This window comes from Apteryx mantelli, chromosome 1 (genome assembly GCF_036417845.1).
Source record: "Apteryx mantelli isolate bAptMan1 chromosome 1, bAptMan1.hap1, whole genome shotgun sequence".
NCBI lineage: Eukaryota > Metazoa > Chordata > Aves > Apterygiformes > Apterygidae > Apteryx > Apteryx mantelli.
The window spans coordinates 30,448,982-30,474,651 of NC_089978.1; the positions used below are offsets into that span (position 1 = coordinate 30,448,982).

At 41.8% G+C, this 25,670-nt stretch overlaps 1 protein-coding gene across 1 annotated transcript in view; it reads right to left on the bottom strand.

The window, feature by feature from the left end:
• LHFPL6 (LHFPL tetraspan subfamily member 6) overlaps positions 1 to 25,670 on the bottom strand; it is a 149,876-nt gene that overhangs the window by 10,383 nt on the left and 113,823 nt on the right. The window contains exon 3 of the mRNA XM_067289661.1: positions 5,756 to 5,854. Coding sequence (XP_067145762.1) covers positions 5,756 to 5,854 — 99 coding nt within the window. The remainder of the gene's footprint in view (positions 1 to 5,755; positions 5,855 to 25,670) is intronic.

A 25,670-nucleotide genomic window follows, 5' to 3' on the forward strand; every position in this document is an offset into this window, starting at 1 on the left:
TACTCCTTAGCACAAATGATCACCCAGCAGAAAAAATAGGTCCTAGGTAGGAAATATACAACATAAAAAGTAGTCTCTCACAAAAAGGAGATAAAAAATTCTGGAGGATTAAGCATCCAGGCTGAGCTCCAGCTGCCCAAACACACCATATTTACTCAAAAGGAAGACAACATTTTTTTCCATGTAGTTTAATTTAAAAATTGGAGATCATCTTAAATTTGGTGTCCTTGTTCTTTCAGGTTAATAAAGTAAGTGAATAATATCATTTCATACATCTGGTGACTGGGGAGCAGCAGCTGGAGGCCAGATGAAACTTCCTAAGGCACCTAAAATGATATGAGACATCTACATTTTAACAAATGAATCCCACTCGAGATAACCATTTTGCTGTGCAGACTCTTAGGTATTGGTCTTACATTGCTGTTTCTCAGGAAGCTCAGTTTTGCAAGATAAACTGAACATGTCCTCTCCAGGAACTTACATGGGACTTAGCTGCCTCCTCACCCATCACAAGAGTCTCACTGCTTCCCTAGCCCAGGGTATCTCTCAGCACCCAAAGGCTCAGTAGCCTCTGCCTGTGAGTCTAGGGAAATCTATGGCCAAGAATGGAGTCCTTTATTAATTTTAGTCATTCAAAACCAGTCCTAACATGTGCACACACATATATATACTCACATTTTCCTTAAAAAAAAAAGTCAGTTCAGAAGCTTTCTTCACAAAGTTTAAGTTCTGCAAAATGTGGATGTTTTTGCAAGTGTTTGGTGCAGTCTTCAATTTTAAGCAGACTCCCTCTGATTCTTAAAATTTCTTTCTAAAAACCCCATTTTTCAGCTGTTATTCTTGTGCAGTGCATTTAAAAATGAAAACAAAGCAGGGTGCTAATGCTTCTAGCTTGGCAAAACTAAACATGCACTAGATGATAAAGATACTTTCTGTTGGGAAATTGCTTGCTAATTCCTTTTGCATAACATAGGATTCCGCAGATCTGTATCACCTTCCCATCTTTCAGTCAGCAGCTCTGTACTGCTGAGCCTAACTTGCCATGTTAACGCTGTCCTCAATGGGCCTATGGGCAATTCCAGGGTATAAATAATGCAACATAACTGTAACAGCTTGTGCTGTGACAAGAGATTAAGATGATTTTGATCCTTCCTCAGATATCTGGTAAAAGAGTAAGGCAATCTCTTAGCACATGCGCTGCTAGCTTATGGCTCTAGTCTGTATCTCAGGCATTAGCCTATGGCCAAACACTAATTAGATGAAGAATTTCTGACTCTGTCACCAAGCAAGCTGTGCTGGTTTCAAACATAAACATCTCTTTTCTCTACACTCCAGTCATTTATATTACCCTTTTTCTAGGAGTTACCACCCTAAAAACAGAGGCAGAAGACTCCAGTCCACAGCTGCTGTTCTGGTGGGAATTCAGCTCCATCAGTGATTTAAGCTGGGATGCCACAATACAGGGAGGCGCCCTGGAGGCCACGATATTTCTGCCCACTCTGGTGGGCAGCCAGGAGCACAAGCAGAGGGGCAGGACGAAGAGCTAGGAGCACTGTGGATTTAACCCACTCCAACAAGATTTGCTGGAGCTCATCTGTCAAAGACCTAATGTATCAGTGTGGTTTTTTTCATGGTGGCAATAACAGATTACTAGAGATGAGTAGATGGCAGGCCTCTCTACAGATACACTGTTGACTTACAGAGGTTACTCGCCATCCTCATTACCAAAACAGCTAGTATACTGAGTGTGATTTAATCAGCAACTTGGATTGTCCTTGGCAGGATATCTTCAACTGAAGAATGACTCCATTTATTTAGAGAGTGAGTTATACAAATGCTTTTATTTGATTGATTGAAAAAAATAACCCAATTAAATACACAAATGCTTAAGGAAACCATTTGGACATAGTTCACCTAACAAAAAAATGGAAATAAATATTCAGTTTTAAAGAAAACAGCAAACTACTGGGATTTTCAAGATGTTTTGGCTCAGGTTTTTTTAGAAAAAAATACCCAAATCCACTTATATGTAAATTAAAAGCATGATTATTTTTCCTTAAGCTTTATTAAATATTGCTTTGGAATGTACATAAAGATCTGGGGGGGGGGGGGAGGTGGCATTTTCTCTTCACAATATGGGCTATCGCAGCAGTATTTGGAGAGCCTATTATTCTGATGCCTTTGTCAGAGTGCCTGAAGACATGGAAATGCATTTCTTATCTAGCACAACCCCTAAGGATTAGGATTTTTATGGGTTTGTAACATTGCTATTTGTTTCTTCTATCAAGTTATGAGCATGTTTGGGGGGAGGGTTGTCTTGTTTTGTTAAAGCCATTTTCATCTAATTGCTAATTCTGGAATATTTCTGGTTAACATAGCATTCCACAATGCAGAATTCAGCTGCTTCTCAAGTGAGTTTTTACAGTCCCTCCTCTGTACCCACCCTTTGTCTTTCTCATCCTCCAGTAATGTAGATCCAGCTCCTCGTTTCTCTCTTCTACTTCCATCCTCAACCTTTTTTTCTCCTCATCCATTGCAGCTGCAGAACGAATCTCACCCATCACTGAATCCCACCTTTGCTGGCTCTGTGATCAAAGTTGGTCTACTTTGACCCTCTTTTCCTAGTGGCACATATGTGTTCCCCATGTCCTGCTTCATTCATGCCAGAATAACATCTCTGGCATCCTTGAGGAGGATGCAGAGTGCTGTCCTGTTCAGTATCCCTGTGAAAGCCCTCTCCTTTGGGAATAACTGCATGGACCGGGAATTAGGCTCATAACGCCGTTCTAGCTAGCATCCACAGAAGCAGGAGGAGCAGGATCAGCTCACCCACTGCCACCATTTCTCACATCAGCAAACCAGCCCAGGGCTCATTGCAGTACGGCTTTTCTGAGGGTAGATTTTGAATGCAGTGTGTATATGTGTGGTTCTTGAAGCAACTCATTTCATAGACTTAGGAACAGAAAGCATAGCATTGCAGATTAATCAAATTAACTATTCAAATGAAAGCAATAATTACTTAAATTTGTCTTAAGACTTAGTGAGATTAAGTCTCTGAAACATGATTTTTGGCCTTTAAGCTATAATGAGTAAACCAGTCTCTAACGATTGAGAAAAGACTAGAGGATTTGGGCTATCATTAACCAAGAGGTATTTACCAGAAAAGATGAGCAGCCTGGCTACTAAACAGCCCTTGAAGAGTACCTCTTCTTTAGTGATGACCTTGGTAACTCAGCATCAACCAGGCACTGACATTAACTTAAAATCCAAGCCGATCATTTAAATTCACTACCAATGTATGTGGAAAAGAGATGTTTAGTGGCTGAGTTGTCTGGTGAAAATCACTACAGCAAACTTCTGCTCTCACTATAATCTGTTAATTAATTTGTTAACATAAGATTCTAACACATCAGTGAGAACAGCACTCCAGTCAGGTCTAGGCATGCATTAATACATGCCCAGTATATTTCTGATCCAGAAAATATTGTAAGAATACAGAGCTTCACAGAGTTAATATAATACATCCACTGTTCACGGTCCTTATGTGTAACTGGAAGAAAAAGCTGACAGTTGAAATCTTTCACAGGAGTTCCTTTACTGACTTCATTGGCAAAAATGATTCAATTTGTGAAAATATCTCACTCGTGAGTCAAGACTCAGATGACAAAGATGACAAAAGTCTCAAAGACTCTGGTCTCACTGTGTGCCCAACCATGTTTATGGCTATAGTTTGGAATCACCTAGCTGTGTTCACCAAAGAGCTCAGACTGACAACAACAACAACAACAACAACAACAAAAAAAAGCTTCCCGTGGCATTTTTCAGAGAAATAACCCAGAAGGTTAGCACTTTTCTGCACTCTGGGGAGAGCAGAATACTGAGAAATGACTGAAGTCTGGGATGGGGGAGACTGTCATGAGGCAGAGGCAGGACTCACAGGAACAGAGCTGCTCACACGGTTGGAGTGAAAGAGCAGACTTCAGTCTACACCCACCAGTTGGCTGGTCAGCCTTTCAAACAGGGGTGCTGCCAAATGGTTGATTAGGAACAAAATCAGACTTCTGCATAGGCTTGATTAGGAGCTGAGATGAACAGACTGTCCCCTACAATAGCTACTCTGTCATTTTTCCCAGTCCTTCTACTACATACTTTGAGAGACCTTTCCTTAGAAGTGGGAATATTATTTGTGGGGCACTTTTCCTGATAGCTGACTATACATTATTGTTCTCAATTGCACTCTCTCCTTCATTTTTCTTCTAAATTGAAGAAAAAAATTTGTAGGAAGTTTTTATGCTTCACTGGAAGGAAAATTTAATATTAATAGAACAGAAGATATTAGAGTTCAGAATAACATGGTAAAGCTTCTAGGGGACGTTACATAACTCCTGGGCAACACCATCAGTAGTGGCTGCCAGTAACACCATCAGCAGCAGTGGCAGAGATGGGTGTGGTCACTGGCAGTGAGAATTTCTGGTCCTGTGCCAGAGCAAATACACTTCAGCACACACCACGGAAGTGGTGTAAGGAAGGGTGACCTGGAGCCTTTCTTCCAAAAGATTTTTTTTTATAATTTAATGCTATTTTGTGCAACTTTGCCCTCAATCTCTGTTCATTTGCAATCTTCCCAAGAAGCATTTTGGAGACAGAGAGAAAACTCCTTGCTCTAGAAGCCTGACAGAAATATCAGTGCAAATTTAAAAAATAATGAAATGAGTTTGTGTTTAATCCTAGGAAACTATTTTTGCCCAGTGTTCTTTATAGTGGGATTATTACCAGGTTACCAGGAACCCCGCACACTCAGATATTGAAAGGATTTCTAACATTAGCCATAACATTTAGTTTGCCGGGACTGAGAAACTGTGTGTGTGTTCCTGCTCGGAAGTTTGAGCTCAGTCTGTGAAGGGCCTGGACGTTCAGTCTCTCCTGCTCCCTCAGGGGGTCTCAGATCCTCCTCTTCCTCAAGTAACACAAGATCAGGGATCTCCTGAGTGCTTACCGGCTAGAGAATCAGCAGTTACACAAGTCTTTCTAGCTAAATGAGGACTGGGATGTGCACTCAGACACCAGACCCCTGATCATCCACATTGCTTAACGCTTAGCTCCCTACTTGGCCTGTTTTGGACCACCTCATGAGCTCTCTACAGGAAGCTCTACTGATGTGGGAGTGAGCCCAGCTTGGCCACGTCCTTAGCTCTCATTCAGCTCTCAGTGTAGACATCACCAGTAAGGTTGCCAGTGGCTTGTCAGGGAAAAGGCTTTCATAGGGAGCAAGTGTTACTTACCAGTTTCCATGTATGTGAGTAACCAAAACCATACTCTTTAAACTTCAGTAGGCCATGAGCATGCCAGACTTCAAAGACAGACAATTGCACTGGGGGAATAAATTACCCCTGACCTGTTCTATGATGCCTCTGCATACCCTGCCAAGAACTCCAGGGATGTCAGCTCCCACATCACAAGACTATTAAATCTGATGTCTTAAATACATACATAGACACATATATATGTATATATACATACATACACACAATTCAGTGTGTGTATGTCCACAGTCTTACAGGAAAATATTTCCAGTAGTGATATCAGACGTCCCATGTCTTAACATTGCCCCTGAAACATGCAGTATGAATACCCTAATACACACAGCTGGGTTGCTCCACCAAGCCTGCCCTCCTGGCCTCTCTCTGCTTTTATGGAAAATAGACAGAGTCTAAATAGAGTCTAATGTAGCTGAGATGCTCTGATGGTGACTTACCCAATTCAAACTGGTTAGAAAGGTTATCACAGGTTTGTCTTACTTCTTCACTGTCCCAGCCAAGAGGATAGAGAGCGCAACCAGAGCCAATCAACAAACCTATGGAGAGAAAAGAAAATAGAAGTTTCTACAAGCAACTGCCATTAGTGTAAACAAGGGCTAGAAGTCAAGCTGCCATATGGAAATCTCAGAAGAAATCTCTTCTTGTCCCAAGAACAGTAGCAAATCATTTTCGCTCCTACTACTGCATGGTGTTTTCAGAGGATGTCTGAACTGCAGTGTAGAGCTGACCTACCTACCTGGCTGGTTACCTGCTTACAGCTGGCCTAAGTGCTGGAAGGAGCCTCGTGCTTTTAAATTCCCCTTTTCTGCAGAACCACTACATATTCTGTTTGGGAAACTCAATATGGGGTTAAATAGAAGCTGTGCTAATCACAGCATTTATAAGCTGATTGCTTCTGATTAATTAAAGCAACAGTCAACCAGGGTCTATCATGGTTCCAGCAGGAGAAAGTAAACCAACAGTTGTACTAATTCGTTGCCATTTTGCTTTATTTTCCACCCCTTCAAAAACCAAGGAAGAAAGATTTCATGTCACCCGATCAATTCATACCACAGGTACATGCTGCACAAAGTTTTCTCAAACCATTTCAGCAAAAAACAACTGACCTCTTAAACCATTCCACCTATTATTGTGCTTGGCTTAACATTTACAACATGCTTTGCTTTCTCCAATCCTCATGCTGTCCAAAACAGATGTGTTTTAGCTAAGTCTTTCCCTTCACAAAATCTTGCTGGGGATCACCCCATGGGCCATGATTATTTTGCAGAAGTGACATTTTTATCATATTGCATTCTCAGCTGTCATTGCAGCAGCTGCCAAAAAGCAGGTGTAGTTGGCAAAGTTTTTTCTGATAGAGATTTTACAAGGACATTCTAGAGAACAGTAAAATATATGTTATATTCTTTAAACATTACTTCCTTTTTGTAAGATCTTTTTATAAGACTGAAAATGAATCACTATGTAGATAACAGGTTGGCTGTGCCTGGCACTTTGGAGGCTGAAAGGGCAGGCAAGTCCTCAAAAGTTTGTAATGTGGATTTTCAATGGTGCCTTTTACCTGTTAGGTAGAGCACAGGACTGGGACAGGTTTTCAAGTCCTACAGCTGCCCCTGGCTGACCTTGGGCAAGCTCCTTGACTTCACAATACCTCATTTCTCTCTTGACAATGAGAATAAAGGCAATGTCCTCTGGAAAGCACTTATGCTACTGCTCGTCTAGTGGAGAAAAGCACTGGATGTGGTGACAGAGGCACCATGGAAGTTACACGAGTCCTGAGTGGGATTTCTGTCTCAGGACCTGGGGCTATCTGTGTATTTCTACAGTCTCCACCCTCATGAAACCTAAGCTTCCCACATAACTGATGCACCTGTAAAGTACAGAAACCACCTTATTATTTTCCTGACATGCTCAAAAACACACCTGAACCAGGCACTGAAATCCAGAAGTGGAAGGTCATCTTCCCCGAAAAGATATTGGATGCTCTTAGCTCAGCAGTTCCTTTGCTGCTGCTCCAAGCGCGTCTGCCCCTGTTCAGGGCCAAGTATCGGCTCCTTAGACCTGCCTCCACTAAGTTCCAAATCCTTCTTGCTACTAAATTCTACTTCTTCCTTTTCTTGTTGGGCAATCACTGCCTACTCCTCTCTTCATATCTACATTGCTTAATGGAAAAGAAAACCCTGAGACAGCCTCCTCTCAGGTGGCACATTCTCCCAACAGCTACAAAGGGATAAAAGCAATTAAGGATACATGAATGCTAGATAGTTTTAGTACTTTGCATGACCTGGATATGGTCACTTCTAATGTCTTAGCTAACTGCTTTCACAGTATCATCTGATTTTTCCCCCCCAGGGCTGTAAAGCTAATAGAAGCAGGTAGAATCCATGTAAATGAGAGCTGCTTCTAATTAAATTCTCAGAAAGATGTTTCTCAAGCAAGGGAAATTAAGGCAAAACTGGGTCTACATTTGTTAAAGACAGCTTAAGACTCTCAAAAAATGACTGAATTTCACATGAACTGCTAAAGTTAACAGGACATTGCAAAGCATTAATAGTACTGTCTCCCAAAGTGCTAGGAACAGCAGAACTCTATTGGGCAATGAAGAACTTCACCTTTGGAAATGAGAATAGCAGTGGAAGGGAGAAAGAACCTGCTGAACCTGCCAAAAAATGAGCCACTTTGGCTGGGCTGGTTTCAATCAAATTGGATCCCTGAACAGACTTGCTGGGAGACCTCAAAAATGCTAGAACGGCTCCAGTGTGAGGGGCAGGAAAAGGTGCACAGGGGTTTGGAGGGAAAGCAGGCCTCCAGCTGCCTGCACTGGATCAGCTGAAAGGGCAGCAAGCCTTTAGTCACAGATAGGTCCTGGGAAACCTCCTGTCCAGTTCTTCCAAGATAGCACAACAGCACCATTGCAAGCAAGTGAAAGGACAATTAGCATAACAATGCCGCCCCTCAGAAATGCAGAACAAACTCTTACTCAGCACTTGCCAATTGCTCTCCTCAGGTGGCAAGTGTCTAGAGCACACTGCATGCATAAAGGCCTGCTTGTTTGCGGCTCCCTTTAGGGTTTGTTGCAGTAACAGTTTGTTGTTTGTTGTTGGTTTTTTTCCCCACAAATATTGCTTACAGCATTTTCCACCCCTCTAGAGCTCATCCTTTTCTGAACGTTTTGTACCCACTCACTCTTTCTGCCTCTGATGGTACACTGGATACAGTGGCCACAAGCATTAGCAACTTCCTTCCTTCCTTAGCTAGACCTCTCCAACTCCATATCACATATCTCCATATCTTCCCCATTTCTGTGAGTTCATCTCTGTAAGCCCAAAAGTCCAATTTCAGTCAAAATAAATTGTTGGGGTCAGCCTACATCATTTACTTGGTGTTTTTAAAGTACCTCACAGAAGAGTGCCTTGGCCTGGATTAAGCCTTAGCCTCTAATTTTAGTCTAAATTGTAATCATCTGTGATAAGTAAAGATAATAATTATTAAAAATAATCCCAGATTTCTTCTAATTTCTTTCACAAAACCAGGAAACTTGCATAGGCCCTGCAGAGCCAACACCCTCAAACATAAGGCTTGCTTACACAAAGACATGATGTCTAGTCCTATTCTCTGATCAACTGATGTAAATCTAGAAAAATTAAATTAGGGGATGGGTAAGAGATTACTGGGAGTGTAAAATCAAGGACTGTCTTGCACAAAAATCCCAGTGATGCAGTCAAAATACATTAGCAATCCAACAGAGTGTAGCATTAAATTGCTCCAAAGGAGCAACTACCTCACTCAGACATGGGTGCTTTACATTAAAGCTAGTCAATCCTATCTAATAACCAGATCACATCACCTACCTCTGAGCCTTGTCATTACCGTGCCTTCCAGAAATGAATACACTCAACAAGGGCAAACTAGTATGCTATGACAGGAAAACTCCGTAGCCCAAAAAGAGCTGGCTCTCCAGTTGGCCATGAATTTTAGCAGTTCTGAGTTTCTTTTGCAGAGTACAAGCCACCATCTCTTGCAGTTTCTTTTCTTCTCACAGCCTGCACTGACTGCAAAAATGAGATCAAACGGGAAACTACCACCTAACTTCACTGCCTCCATGGCCCCTCCTCAGAGAGCCGATTTCTTACTAATCTAGAATAGTCAGAAGCAGAGCACTTTCCACATTTCCCAAGAGTGTCTGACAAATCAAAACAGGATTAGCACTGCTTGTGAAGTGACCCCGAAGTGCAAGCAGCAGCATGTTTATGTGCAAAGAACAAGGAAGAAAGCCACAAAACAGCTGCCTGCAGAGCTCACAGGCTCCATTTAGTGAACACAAAACCCGACAGAGACCAAGGGAACTGCCAGGAACACGGGGCTGTGGTGCCATCAGGCAAAAAGGCTTTTACAAATACTAATTTTGTGACAGGTACCATCTGAATACAATTCCTAAAGCTGTTGTTTTGACATCTCTTTTTACATCACTGGTTTTCAGCTGGTTTTGATTCACCTTCAAATATCTCCCTGTGGTGGTACAGATAACGCCTGTTATGGATTTAGGTCTATTGGTGGAATGGTTGTTTTCTCACATACTTTTTGCATGCAGGGTGCAGGCTAAACTTATGGAGCTGGCTTCAATGTAAAGCTTCCAAGAAGACGTAAAGCCCATTAGTCAGTAGAAAGATTCCCTTTTTCAAATTTCACAAGTTTTGGTTTATGCTGTGAGGTATGTATAAATATATACGCATGAGCACGCGTGTGCCTGTATGCATAACGGTGCTGACCCTGCCTCATTGCTTTCAGCAGGATCCTGCATGAATGCAACAGAGCTGGATACTGGCAAGGTCTGAATGAGCAGTGAAGATGGTAAATGGGGCACCATGAACTGGCATTACAGATCCCATATTCTATGAGCCAGACTGTGCCTTCCTGGTGTGATTAGGCCTGGCACAAAAGCCCTTCAGCCCCTTTCTTCCTTTCTGGTCAATCCATCCTCAATTGTAAGCAACAATATGTGTGTATCAGATCCTGGGAAAGCAAAAAGACTACATATTATAATCTCTAATAATTCATACACATGCCTGTAGCCAATTTGTCTAATCACAGAGAATGTAGATCCTGGGGAACAGCTGCAACCTCCATTTAAAGATCTAAGTTAAATACAAATGCCGCAAACCCAGTGGAAAAGCTTAAGCCAATTTTGCAGCTTCAGTTGAGAGTAGTTACTAGTTTAGCTCAAGAGTGTACATCCTGGCCTGCCCTATAGTTAATGTATTTAGCCAGCTAAGCTACCCAGGACACCACACCCATCTTTACAGCTGCTTAAAATGCTTAGAATGCCAATAACATTCTTTAAAGGAAAGGGGGGAAAGCTACCATCGCCCTGACTGTGCTGTTGCCACTGGTGCATCCTCTTCACAACAAAAGCAGCCTTTAAAAACTCCAAGTCAAATTTTTTTCCACACTGCAGTTGTTACAACTTTAACTGAGGCTGAAGAAGCCCTGCCACCCCGCTGGGTGACCACACAGCCCTTTTATAAGCAATGCACAACTGCGCCCTGCAGATGTGGCATGCCAACAGCCTAGAAGTTGCACAACTACAAAGCAGGGTGTCAGGGAGAGGATGCCTCAATAGCAAACTACCCAGAGCAATCTTCATCCCTCCCAGAGACAGACCAAATAAACAACAGCCTTCGTTATCACTCTTGCTGCAGCTATAACAAGTGATCGTACCGTACAAACACTTAATGTTCGAAAGACAATTCTTGTTTGTCTGGAGTAGAGCTCCTGATCAAAAACAATTGCATGTAACAGGTTCTGCATATGGCTGATGCTGCTGAGCAGGGGGGGCGGAGGCGATAGGATAGTAATTACATTAGTGGCTTGGCACAGATCTAAGTTCCATGTTTGAAGTGATAAAGACATGATTTGTGGCATGAAGCAATCAGCTTACTCAAAGAGGTAAAATATGAACACCTATTAATACCCCCAGAAATAGCTTGGATATAGGCAAGTCTAAAACAATAAATATAGAAAGATTAATAAAACAAGAAACATTAACTAGATTTGGCCACGGGCTTGTCTGAACGGCTGCGCTCAGAGAAGCCAAGGCCAATCAGGAACAGTAAATACACAAAAACTGAAGCTTGCACGTGCCTATGGTGGGCAGTTCTCGGACTGCTGGCATGGCTTCAGTGGGAACCTCCACCTGAAGATCTGATGTGCTGTATATGACATACATAGGCATTGCACTATAAAATAATTGTCTGTAATTGTCCTGACAGTTAGCTAGCAAGGCCTGTTTTACAGACTCGGCTCTACCCCTCCCTCCTTGAAGTCATAGTTTGTCCCTGATTACTATATGGCTCATTCCTGTTGTGTTCTTAGCCCTTTAGTTCATTGCCTCCTCAAAAGCCAAACCTTCCCCAATGTCCTTCGTTCTCCCTTTCATAGGATAAAACTAAGCACATAATTCAGATAAATCTGATGGAGGGAGAAAAACCACATCAGTTTGATCAATAAAGTGAGGTAGTGATGGCAGTAAGTGAAGCACTTGGCTTTGGACTTAGCCTCAGAGTCTTGCAGTTAAAAAACACATTTTCAAGTAGGTAATAAACCACTAGTGACTTTCCTTGATTACGGCCCTTTTAAGAGCCTGAAACGCCTTTTACATGGGCACTGGGAATTGTATTCCTCTCTGTATCCTCCCAGGTCTAGTTATAGTTATATCCTACAAATGCAGCGAATGTGATTGCCGAGGTACCAGAAAGAGCCTCTTTCAGCAGCAGCAGGAGATGCACAACTGCAATCAAGGGCCTGGAAAGTCTTTCTCAAGATGTAAGGAACCCAATGTTACTTTTAAAAAAAACAGTCTAAATTTGCACCTCAAAAAATAAATTGATCAAGCTTGATATGTGCCGTACTGAGAGAAAATAAAAACAGAACTGAATGCTGTCATATGTATAGTCACTTTTTAGTGACATAAATCTCCCTTAAAGTATCTTCCTCCTTTTTTTTCTCCCCTATCTTCTACTTTTCCCCCTTTCATTTTTTTTTCCTGGACAACTCTAATGAATACTGCTCTTCAGATATTCAGGCTATCTGGAGAAGCTGACAGACAAAAATTTTGAAGTCATCCCTTTCAAGACCATTTTAATGATGATTTTCCCTATCACATTTTTTTCTCTATAAACCAATCTGATCTTCAAGGGTGATAGAAAGTTTGCACGTTCCCATCTGCCACTTGAAGACACAGTAATTTCTACAAGCAAAACAAAAACAATTTTTAGATGCAGCACAGACTTTTACTCTCCAGTTCATGTGATTTAAAAACTCTCCTCACCATAATGGCTGTAAAGCATTTACTTGCTATAAAAGTGACCCTGCAGCGTGAAAGTGAAATTGAGCTAGCACAGGAAGATTGTTGTCAGCAGCTTTGAGATGTACCGTAGCCAATAAACAATGGGGTTAAAAAAGAATTGGTTAAAAACTATGATGTGAAATACTTTAGCAGAAACAGTGAGGAAACGCTTCAGGAGCTGCAACCAAGCAGTAATTGCAAAGTGATAAAAATGGTTCAGAGCAAGTTCAGGCAAGCTCCAGTGCCCAGGCAAAGCAAAGGGACCCGAAGGAGCAAATAGGGGAGCTAAGGGAGCAGGGCCACAGCAGTCTGCAGGCAGACTGCCTCCAGCTGCTGTCGAAGTTCAGCCTAAGGTTCAATTAGCAAGGGATGGTACTTTTATACTTGCAGCTCCCAGCCCTTCACTCAAAAGCTTCCCCTCTCTGAGGGTCACACTACTAGTGCTTCTCTTGATATCATCTCTCTGTCCATTTGTTTCTCTGTTGTTCTTCTGTTAGAAAAATGCAATTAAATCAATCCATTCCATTACTGCTTATTATCTTTCCCCCACAAAATCCAAGGATATACCTGAGCCAGGCTTTGCTTAGGCTTAACTATGAGATCTAAACTTTGAGTGATGGTTCTCCATTGAATTAGTAGTCACTCAACATGGGACTTTTGTTGGTTCCTTACTTAGCCTGAATTGAAAATGCATAGTTTGAGAGAGGGTATAATTGCCTACAATGTGAATAAATACAATAAATATTTAATAATTCCTTAATGCTGCTTTAATCAAGTGAATCTAAGTACAGCCACTTATACCAATACCTGTCAGGAGCCATAAGTCTTGTCCTCTGGCCTCATATTCAACAGAGACACAAATATAAAAATAGATCACAAATCAGTTTTTTTTATTCATTGCTGTCTTTGGCATGGGTAGTCATGCAGAACATTCAAAAAAGTGCCGCTATAAATATGAAAATAATAGACCAAATAATGTTCTCCCCTTACGGTGTTATAATCAGGAACATCCTCTTCCCCAGTTCCTTTTCCACGCCATTGCTCAGAGTCTCCTCTGCAGAACACAAGTGAAGACATATAGATCTGTTTTTGATCACCAGCTCCATCTCTTCTCCTGGGCTGTGTCTCACAGCATCACAAAGACATTTGTGTTAAGCCCTAAAATAGGCACGTTTCCAGTATAAGATTTCTGAGGTCTGCATTGCCTTCCAGAGCATGAAACAGTGCCACAGTGCAGAAAGCCTTCTGCTTTTGTGAAGACAAGAGCCCTAACTGTTTTTATTTTGGCAGTGGGGGACAAATAGCTAAGGCCCATAAGAATGCATTTCAGGCTAGAACTTCAGCATGTAAATCACAGATAAAGGTTTCTTTTGCAGACCCATGTTAGCCCATGCAACTGGGCTAACTGCAAGCCCAGCTGGGCCCAACTTCTCCCACAAGAAGTTGCACAGGTGCAAGGAGTCCCTTGACTGAGTGTCCAGGCAGGGATTCACCAGGGAACAAGGTAGAGGGGATAGGGGCACATAGATAGAGATGGCATTCCTGCTGCCCCAAAAGTCCTCCCAGTCCTCTTCATAAGGGTCACGGTATGGGACAGAGCATTCAGGGCTTCACTCAGGGTCAAGGTGTTTCTGCCATAGAGTTTAACTCAGCAGGATGTTAGGTGGATGCTCAAAGCAAAACAAAATGAAGCATAAAAACAACAGCAAAATCACAGAGAAAAAAAATGCTAAGGTCCTCAGCTTTCTGAAGCCCACCTCCAGTAATACCACTTCATCTTTAGCAATATGGAAATAGTAGACCTGGGTTTTCAGACAGCCCTGAAGAAACATACCACCCCTCCCCTTCAGGTTCTGATCTCCAGGTTTTAATTAAATATATTCAGCTTTGTTTAGTTCCCCTCCTTTTGACTGTAAAGTCAAAATCCCTCAAATCTCATCCTTCAAGTGAGACTTTTTCTGTTATTTTGGGTTACTCTACATCGTGAGCACTCACTGCTTGACAACTGCTCAGTGCCAAACCTCAGCAAACAGCCACAGTGGCAGAGCTGTCTCCTGCCTGCTGCCACTTTCAAGATCCCTGGAATTGGCCGTGAAAACAAGAGAAGGCATTATAAATGCCTGTCAGCTTCCAGCGTGCAGCACAGCAAAATGCTGTGGTGCCAACTAGGGGAAGTTCCTGCCTGCGGCTCGTGTCACAGGAGAGTCGCAACCCTTGCTTTCTCCCTGATCGTGGGCAACAAATGCACACTGGGTAGCGGAGGGCGCAGATGTCACTCTTCCAGCAGATGAGGTATCACCTTGCTTTGATTTTCACTTGATCAAAGGTGGTGTGCTCATTACTACAGAGCTGCTTCAGGCTCTGAAGAGGAAATCCCCCCAGCCAGAGATGCTAGTTTGCTACCTACAGGGTAAGGGCTTTGTTTGTTCTATTTGGCTCCAGAGCTTTTAAAATAATACTGAAGGCTCCAGAAAATAGGGTGTGTGGGGGAGAAATCCAAAAGAAACAGAAAAGTAGGAAGAGGGGAGAAATAAAGCACAGAGCTGCTGATAAATGGAAGGGAATTAGAAAAGCCATTTGACAAAAGCACAAGTAACAAGGCCGTGGCAGCTGCTGCTATGGAGAGGAAAGATCCAGCACCATTTTCAAAGCACTACAAAATAGGTGCTGGTTCCAGGGACTCCTGGAACCTGCAGCTCCCTCCACTTCCAACCACCAAAAATCACCCCTGCAGGTACTTTTTTGTAACCAGATATTGTAAAGCAGTAGTAAAGAGATTTCATAGTCTGCACAGGTTGGCACTAGATAATAAAAAACCCCAAGAATTTAATCCTATTTTATGTATACAGTAGGAGGAGTAATATGATCTTTAAGAACTAGTACCTGGATAATTAATTCAAGCTTCCTTTATTACTGTTTATTATACAGCAGCATTCATATACAGGGGTATTTACAGAAATCCAAGGAAACAGGCATCTGCCCAGGTAATTTACATCTTGCTGTTTATAGTCAAGTGAGGCTAAAACTGGTCATAAACTCTTAGTAGAGGGTACCTGGAGGCTGTACCAATTGATCAGAGGATCAATATTCACTGAAGCAGGGACTCCAGGCTGACTCTCTTACTATCAGGTCACAAAGTCCCTCTTACATTCTCTCTTACATTTGCATTCCCTCAGCCAGTATTTATTACCAAATAAAACATCCTTCCAACAGAAGCTCCATAGGTGGAGCAATCTCCAAGGAGATGAGAGATCAAGGTTAAAATCAGGCAAATATAGAAAGGCCTTCATCATGGCTATTTCTCCCAACTGATGAATGTTGGGTACAGATGACTGGACATGGGAGGTTCCAGCATCACCAGGTTTTCTCCTTCAGGCTTCACACAGTATCTACTGGTTATGCCCCCATGGATAAAGTAAGTGGGGGAGTATCTAGACTGTGAATCCTCCAGTGTTTAGACACAAGTTACAAGCAGTAAGCAGTTTGAGTAAGTCAGGACTTCCCTGCTTTTGTTTGTTAAAGTGGATACTTGGAAGTATGAAAGTGATATCATGGTCATGATTGAATGTTGATCCTGCTTTAAGCAGGAGGTAGGACTAGATGACCTCCTGACATCTCTTCCAACATGAATGACTTAGGAAAATGTCCTTCCATCATTCAGGCCTGCACATAGGACTCCACTGGCATTTGAGCAGGGTATCCCATGTGGTCACCTACTGCTGCTCCAGAAGAGCATGGGTTATCCTTTCTGGATGTCTCAGATGGCATATCAAAAGATGAGATGTTTCTGCATGGGCAAATAAATTGAGACTCTAGTCATCAATACAATGAATGCAGTCTAGGAAGCTATTCCTCTCACCCTAAAGAATGCACATACATTGGTCTATGTCTAGGATAAATCTAAGTCTGCCTAAGTCTAAGATAGCAACAATATTCACATGAGGCTGACAGACACGACACAGAGCCAACAAGGAAAGCCAGATGCACCTAGGCTAGCTGGAGGTAGCCAAGGGCATCTCGAAAAGCAGTAGACACTCATAGATAGGCAACTGAATCATGCTCTATTGGCAGTATTGACTAGAAGTGGGATTTGGCTGCCCAAGCATAGGCACCTTCTACCAGTTGAAGAGCTATACAGTATGTCCTTTGACCTCCAGCTGTCACTTCAGAATGGTGCAACTCTCCCCTAAGTCCTGTCATACCTGCCAGCCCACCCAGAAGTCTTGCAGATCCCAGGGTATCTCTAATGGCACGAAGCATCTAGATTTAGGCTGATGAGTCTCACCCTATATATCCATTGATCTTAACATGAGCTTAGAAACCTACCCCAAGGGTAAACACCTGTATTGTAGACACCTTCAATAAGTGTATGAATCTTTAATTGAAGCCTGCCCCGTGACCTACATTTTATTTTCTTCTTTATCTTCTATCCTCCTGCCCTCATTATGCCCTGAATATGCAAATGCCTCAATTCCTGTTATGAATCCTGCCTCCCTTTATGGGAAATGACCTGAATGTTAGGGCAGAAGAGCAAACTAAAGGAGATGTTGTCTTGTTCACAAGTGTAAACCTAGCCATTACACCTTTAAAATAAGTTATTTCTACGGAAAAACGACGTAGCCTCAAAATGGCCTTGACCTGCCTCAAATGCTACCACAGAGCTAGACCACTCAGGACTAGCTTTGGTGAGTCTCTGCATTATTCCTAGCGGAGTTTGTCACACTACAAAATGATTGACACTGCTTGTTCTGAAAAGGATGAGACCTGGCCCATTTAAAGGCAGAGTGAAGCTGCAGAGTGGAACTGAAATGCTTGAAGAGCTCCAGAAAACACTCTGAAGTTTGACTGTCAGCTCATTTTTGTTTGGCAAGCCATGATCACTGCTTGTACATTATGAGCCTTATGAAAAAAAAAAGCCTGAGAGTTATCACATGCCATCAGACTTCTTTATGTGACAACTCATCTGTGTGCTTGCCCCATCATTTTGTGGCTCAGAATCAAATGCTTGACAGTTCAAAGAGTCTAGAGCAGCATATGGCATATGACATAGTGTATTTAAATAGAAATAACTCCATTAGAAACACAAGGATGCCTACCATAATTAATAAAAGGTAGTTTAATAACTAACTTCACAAACTACATAATTGTGTATGTAGTCATAGTAGATAAGGCATATTTCTTTTCATTAATATGAATTGCAATATCACCTGGAGGCTGAACAAAACCAGCTGGACTCTCTGCAGAAGCTCCAAGTCCCTGCTCTAAGGAATTCCCATTACATGGTCTTATCTCACAGAAAACCACAAGGAGAGAACTAAGGAAACGGATCCCACATCCATGTCATTGTCCTGTGAATATACCTAAACAGACAAAATGGATAAATGAAAGGGGATTGCTGTCTCTTTAGAATACAGATTGGGTGGACTAAGATTCTTTATAGCACTAAGGAAAAGTCTGCAGAGGAAATTCAACTCTCCTGAGCACCACTCCACTGATTTTGCCTCTAGATTGTCCATGCCATTGGAAATATTCAAAGACTGATTAAATCCCAAAGAATTGCTCTGCCAAGTATAATAGTTCAGTGATATGTGAAAAAAGAATAGTTTGTAGATGCTGGATAAAGCAACAAAGCTGCTCTAGCCAGTTCTTTATTTTCAATATCATATCCCTGATGTGATGGGGAACTGGAACTGGTGCAAAGCATATATCCACTGGGAGATACTACATACCCAGGCCTGCTCCGCACCAGTCTGGAGGACTCATGGTTTTTGATTTGCTTTATTTCAGTTGACCTGTCCAGAAACTAAAGACTACTAGAAGATTAACCACTGTGCATTTTAGTAAAACTTCAGCCATATTCAAGGAATACACATTAACTAATGCAAGCAGTATTTTCAGTGCATGGTCTGCAGAACCTCTGACAATCTATGGACTACTTATGAGCAAGTTCCTACATGCTGTTAGGCAATCTATACCTGGAAACATGTTTGAATGGGTCTGCACTTCTACTGGGAAGTCTGTAAGACCCCTCAAAACAAAGGAAGTTGGAAACCTCTTCTCTGGAAGAGAAATATAATGAGATAAACTGCTGTGGGTGCTCTAAAGTCAGTGCCAGTCACCAAACACAGCTGAAAATCACTTTTCCCATTACACTATTTGCACTGGTGCTTCGCAGGCTTAAGCCTCCTTCTACTCTTCAAAGACTTACACAACAGCTTAGTTGCATGATATCACTGACTTTGGAAAATGCCAAAGGCAGGACACTGGTGATATATAAGCCCACAGCCATCAAATGCATATCTCTCACTACAGTGTAAAGCTCTCTGACAGATAAGTCACAGAAAGCTGAAGAGTTATAAAATGCATGGGAACTGGTGAAGGAGAGGCCAGTTTAATTTATTGTTTGCTACTGTAGCTGCAGTATTTTTTAGCAGCCTTTTTGAATACCCTCAGTGTCCATGAGGCTACTCACAGAGCATGCAGTAAGTGGAAAAAATACTGTATCAAGTCAATTTCCCTCAAATAGGTGCCATTTTTTAGTTTGCCACAAAAAGTGATAAATCATAATTTTGGAGAGGATCTGCAGTTTGTTATGAATATGTTGCACATCTGCAGCTCAAAAGCATTTGGCACTGCCACTTAGTCCTCTCCAGAGAGAATCCATATGGACAACCTTACCAAAATCCCAAGCACACGTAACTCTTTCTGGTAAAGACAACTGGTGCATGAGAGGGAAGAACTGAGTATGCTTCTTCCATGATGAGATCTGAGATCATCAGATCTCAGTCTGCAGTCTTCTTCTCCCCCATCCACCTGTGAGTTATCCCAAGGCTATAGAGTAATGTCTCAGCACCCTCCAGCTCCTCACGTTGAGAGTTTTTTGCTTCCCATCTCCCCCCACTCCCTATCCTCACCATCATTTAGTAAACTCTTATATGCACAAAGCATACTTAAACACAAAAAAATTTTTAGAAACTTTGATTGGAAGGAACATCAGGAGATCATCTAATCCATCCTTCTGCCTCTAGTCAGGATCAGCTCTGCTTATACCTTCCAAGAGAAATATTTGTTTAATCTCATCTTAAAAACCTCCCATAAAGGGGATCCCACCACCTTCTAGGGCAATCTGCTCTTGTGGCTAAGTATCTTCTTTGCAACAGAAGCTTTTTGTGGTGTCTAACCTAAATCTTCCCTGTGGTAACTTAACTTCACTCCCTAAAATATGGACTTTGGTAAGCCCATACTGGTGGTCAGAGGGAGCATTTTATTTCCTTCCTCTTTGCACCAATTTTATATGTATATGAAGATTGTTGTTACATGGTACCATTCCCCTTGTCTTCTCTTCACTAGTCTAAGCAGTCCCAAACTCTTCAGTTTTTCCTGCTAAAATTGGCCACTCCATACAACCTTCTCTATCCAGGGGATTATCTGTGACTGCTAGCTTTGTAGCCTGTCAGAATTTTTCCTTCAAAAAAGAGAAAGCAATGCTAAAATAAGATCAGAGCAACTCAATAATGAACCATATTTTTTGCATTCAGCTGAGAAAAAACAAAAGGCAAGTTAAATCAAGTTAAATGAAGACCTTGAAAGTGATGGCCACACTAACTAGCAAAATCCTGAAGCAAACTGCATGGCTCTCAGAGCTCATTGCTATTCTCTCTTCCTACGAACTTTTCAGAAACGATGCTTTATGATCAGCAAAAGACTTTTCAAGTACATCTTTGCTATAAAGATTGTCCTTGATAAAAGCCTATCACAGCCTTGATGTCATCCCCAGCACTTAATATTTCTGCTCCAATTTACAAGATCACTGGCTTAATGGATAAATATTTGGTGACTGGAGCATGCAATTGCTAGATACAAGAATGCATTTTCATTTGGACCTAAGAGTAGTGAAGGCTAAGCAGCAGTAGTAGCATTTGTTGGACCTCCTACAGGGATCGAGGGAAAATATAAGTCAAATGGAAACAAATAAAATATAAACAAGCTACAAGATGAACATTAGATGTCTGCAGAAGCAACTAATTATGGAGTTTAGACTATTGATAAAGCCTTCAGGGAAGAGAAGTCCTGTATTTTCATCTATCCTTTTGTACTAAGCATTATGTGCATTGCTCATTCAGAACCAGCTGATTCCTGTGGTACATACAGCTGCTCACTGGCCACTAGTGCTGCTGATCCTCGCTTGAATCCCCTCAATTTATACTTCAGCTCTGAAATGGGCATCCTTGTTAATGGCACTGTGTTTATTATGATGCAGATAAAACCATCTACAAGTGTTCTCAAACCAAAGTTGTTTGACAGAGTTCTGCAGTTAGCAAAGAGCTTAGCTGGAGCTAGGTTTCCAAGTTGCTGTTTGCCTTGACTGTCACTGAGTAAGTTACAGAAGTTCAGATACAACCCCTCCAATAAACTTGGACATTGCAGCTGGCAGGAGCCTTCTATGCCTTTCACACAACATGAGCCTGCTAGGAAATGTTTCATTCTTGGAGCCTTCCTTGACCCCTGCAGTGTGTGCCAAATATTTACATGCTGCTTCATCCTAAAATGCTGATCCTGTAGTAGGATATAGGAGTCTACAGGAGACTGACAACCTGGAGTCTTCAGCTTCAGGTAATTTCCACTGCTTGTTCAAAACCAAGTATATTTTATCATGAGAGAATCTCTGACCTACCTTGGCTTCCTGCTTAAAACTAGAATAAAACCCAATAACTGCTGTAAGGGAAGGAATATTCCCTCTGTCCTGGATCTGACAAGACTTTTCCTTGTCTAACTTATGTGATTCAATCTTTTAGCCTATGGACTGTCTGCCTGGTGTTACCTCCACTGTAGCACAAATTATCTCCAGAGACATCAGAAGAGCTGTGTAAGCCAGTCAAAAACATGGAGATCACTTTCATCACAGCTTTTCTGAAATGTAAATGCTCATTTTAAAATGATACCACTGCAGCTTCTAGGTCCAGCTGTTCATCTTTTCTTTCTTTGTATTTTACTGCCACTGAATCCTTGTTTTGAATTATCAGAACAATAATTATATTCAGGAAAGGGGGGGCAGACATTCATATCCCCTTGAGAAGGAGAGATAAAAGTTTCATTTCTGATAGCTGATGTGCCAACGGTGGATAGCAGGGAATTGGGATTCCTGCTTAACTGTATGGGAGAGTTCAGGAAAGTTTATTAATAAAACAATTTAGATGATAAACTCCATTTATGCATTATTTGTACAAGTATCTTGGCAACTGCTTATCTGGCATCTTGAACGCATCAGGAATTTTAAACAGGAGGACTGAAATCTTGCCTCAAACTGTAAAAGCTTTGACAGAAGTGGGTTTTGGAAGTAATGAGGATTTTTCTTCTTCTGCTTCTCCTTCTTTTTCTTCCTTCAACTAAAAACAATTTTCTAATATCCTTGGCATAACTACTTTAATGAAGCGTAATTTATTTGATCCTTACACAGCCCCCTTAGGATTACTTCTTGCAGATAGCCAATTATAAACTCTTACATACTTTATAGCCCTCATTACGTGTGACAGAGGCACACTAATAAATAATGCAAAACCCCTTTTATACCCAGTCTACCTTGTATGAAAACAGGGGTCTGGTATGAAGGGAAAAAGCACATTGTGATGCATTCTTATTTCCAAGTGGACTGAAAAACTTTCTAGCTTCAGCTTGCTTCCTTGGAACACTTTTTTTTTTTTCCCACACTGGACTCCTGTGGCTTGATTCATTGCCAGATAAAAATCAAGTTCAAATAGAAGTGGACCATGACACAGAAACTATCACTGCCCTGTCACTTCCTCGTGACATCCTGTCAGCTTTAGAAAAGAAAGGAGGTTTGGAAGCAGGGCTACCAGGGTGAACACAAATGAATTGATATTCAGTTGTATACTTTTCACAGTAATGAAGCAGAAAGGGCCAAGACCAAAGGAACACTTTTTACCCTGCCCACTCAGCTCTCCTGGTCCAGCTTCCAGACACCGATAGTGCTTGGGCCAAGGCTGTGGTGGAGACCAAAGCAGCTCTGACTGTCCCTCAGGTGGTAGGACTCACAGAGCAGAGTCGGTAACTCAGAAAATAAATGGGTTAAATATATACATATAATCTTCTGGTGGACTGTTTATAAAAGGAATTTTGTTTTTGTCTTTCATTGATGTGATACTCCTTTTCAAAGTAAAAGCGCTGAAACTGTAAAGACAGAAATGTTATCATGATCGCTACAGTGACCTGATGAATTATGAACCTCCTCTTGGTCCTGCCAGAGAATTCTGGGCAACCATTACATTGCTCACATAATCTCTTGAAGCCTTCTTTTCCCTCTATGAAGAAGAGGGGATAATAGTTTCAAAAGGCACAGGGATTTCATGCCTTTAAATAATAGCTATAAGGTGCCTTGAGACCTTGGGGGACAGAAGGTAGAAAAAGGAAAGTTGTCACACACACAGTTTGAATTATTGCAGCCTTGGACAAAAGTTGAAGAAAGAATTGGATGAATCATGGAGTTTTATTACAGGGACTCATGCTGGACCCAAACTCATGTCAGCTTTGGAAGATTTTCAACTTTCTTTCCATCTATAGCAGTTTAACAGGGAAGGAGAATACTTTAAAAAATAATAATAATAAAAAAAACCCACAAGCAATTAAACAAGCCTAACTTTTCAAAGAACATAGCCCATAGTAGCCCTTCTTTGCTATGAAAAAAAGCACTGCATGAGGAGTGGGCACAGCTATTTACACAGGCTGGATACAGTGTTCTGGAGTCCGTTTAGAACCTGAACACACAGCTCTTTGCACCAAAGCTAGGCATTATTCCCCAAATAACACAGTCAATGTCTAGATGGCCACAGCTAATTACAAGTCTAAGATGCTAGTAGACATCTGCGTCCATGGCATCTTCCAATAACTCCATGTGACTTAACACAGATGTGCAACAAGTGCATAGAAAGACAAGGCAGAAGGAGGAGTGGCTCTACAACACAAACACCTTAGATATGGTTAAGTTAAAGCCCTGTCACTGAGTCCTGCTAGATCATGCAATCAAATCAGCAGGTCTTCATAGCTGGCTGTGAGGAAGACAATGAACAAAAGACACAGACATTTGCCATTGTGCACAACTACAAAGAAATTATCTGTCATTTTAACTACAAAGGTTGACTAAGGTATGCAGAAGCACTCACCTTCATTAGCCATTTAACCTATCAGATCAAGCTGTGATCTGAAGTGGCTGAGATACAGATAAGTGTTCCTCTTGCAGAAGCAACAGGGGCAAGCTCCTGCCAGAGGTTGTGATAAGCAGGTCTAAGCCAAGAGGCTGACAAATCCTACATTTCTAGGAAGGAACAAAACCCACAGCCAGTATCATCTCCATTTTGTAAACTTCTCCATTTATGATAATCTCGGAGACTACCTGCCTCAATTCCAATCAACACATTTCTGGGAAACAGTGCAAAAGTATCAGTTAAAGAGCTGATAATCTACCTCAAGGTTCATTCACAAGTGTTTAAGTGCATTCTTTGTTTGCTTTTAAATAAGGAAATAAGCCTAAATTCAATATGAGATGCTGTTAGCGGTTTAGAGGCAAGAGCAACAAAACTTGATAGAATAAATATCTGCTATTTTTAGTTAAAATATCCCTCAAAACCAGCTTTTACATGAAAACTGATCAGACAAGGTTGTGGTGTCTACAGTGTGGGTCTGCATCTAACCCCTAAAAAACACATCTGCAGTGTCAGTGTAATGTCGTCATGGTCAGCAACAGGAACTAGGATTAGATGGCCATCTTTCTACCTAGTTATCACTGAGGGACAGTTCATACACCTTCTCTCTCCTCACCTGCAACTCTTACTGCTCACACCTGTCCCATTCTCACTTTTTCCTCGACTGTCCCTCAACCGGCACTTATATGGCTGTTTGGGGAATTGATGCAGTTGAAAATAAGCATTTTCTTCTTCCTGAGGACAAGGGGCACCATATAGTCAGGAAAGAGAGGCTGGCAAGTGATAAATACTTTAACCAGCTTAAACTATCAAAAAAGAAAAGTTGTGCAACTGCATCCTGCCTCAGATTGCTGTATTCCAGGTCTCAGAGCCTAACAAGATCCGTCAGAGTTTCAGAAACTGTAGATGGGAAAGAACAATTTGCAATCTGTTCCTCCCCGATGAGGGGAAGTCCATTCCCTCAGGTAGTTCATGGTACTTTGTTCCCTGAAGCACATTGCTTTCATCTACGCTGAACACCACAGTGGGTCCGGTCTAATTTTAAACATCCCCAAGCAATAAAGGTTTATGGCTTTCCTGAGGGAACTGTTCCACAGTCAAATGGATCATTCTGGTCTGAGTTCAGGAGAGCAGTTAAGTGGAGGATTACATCTATCCCTTTCCAGGAAAACACATTTTGAAAGTTAAGCATGTGCACTTAGAACAATTTTCTTTTCTGAATCTAGCCCCCTGTCAAGAGGTGTTTCATTTCATACTGCCTACCTTTTCTGAATGCCTTTCATTGTAAATCAAAGGGTCAGACTGTGAATCCCTTTCTTGCATTAAGTCTCATTTAGTGTTTCTCACAGAAAGAACATTTTGAACAGCACTGCACCCAGAGCAGGGACAACTCAGGCACTGCTTTCTGGGCCCCTGCAACACTTCTACCTTTAATGGGCAAGCATCATCTGCAGCACTTCTGGAGCTGCTGGCTTCATTAGGGTTATATCCAAAGACAACATCACTTCCCTCCACTAGATGACAACCTTTTGTCCCATCACATTAACCCTTCATTCCCATTGATGGAATAAATCAGAGCTGTTCAGAGTCTCAGCTTTCTCCCTGTCATTGGGATCTTCAAGTGCCATCCTGGGAGGATTAGTAGCACAAAATAATGCCAATGGCATCCCCAGCTGCAGCAGCTTGTAACAGCTCAGGTGCCCAGCTCCCCTGGGGCACAACAGCTCATCGCTGCCTTCAGGAAATGTTCAGAGTCACTTTCTGTGGTCACGTGGAGAGCTGAAAACTGGTGCT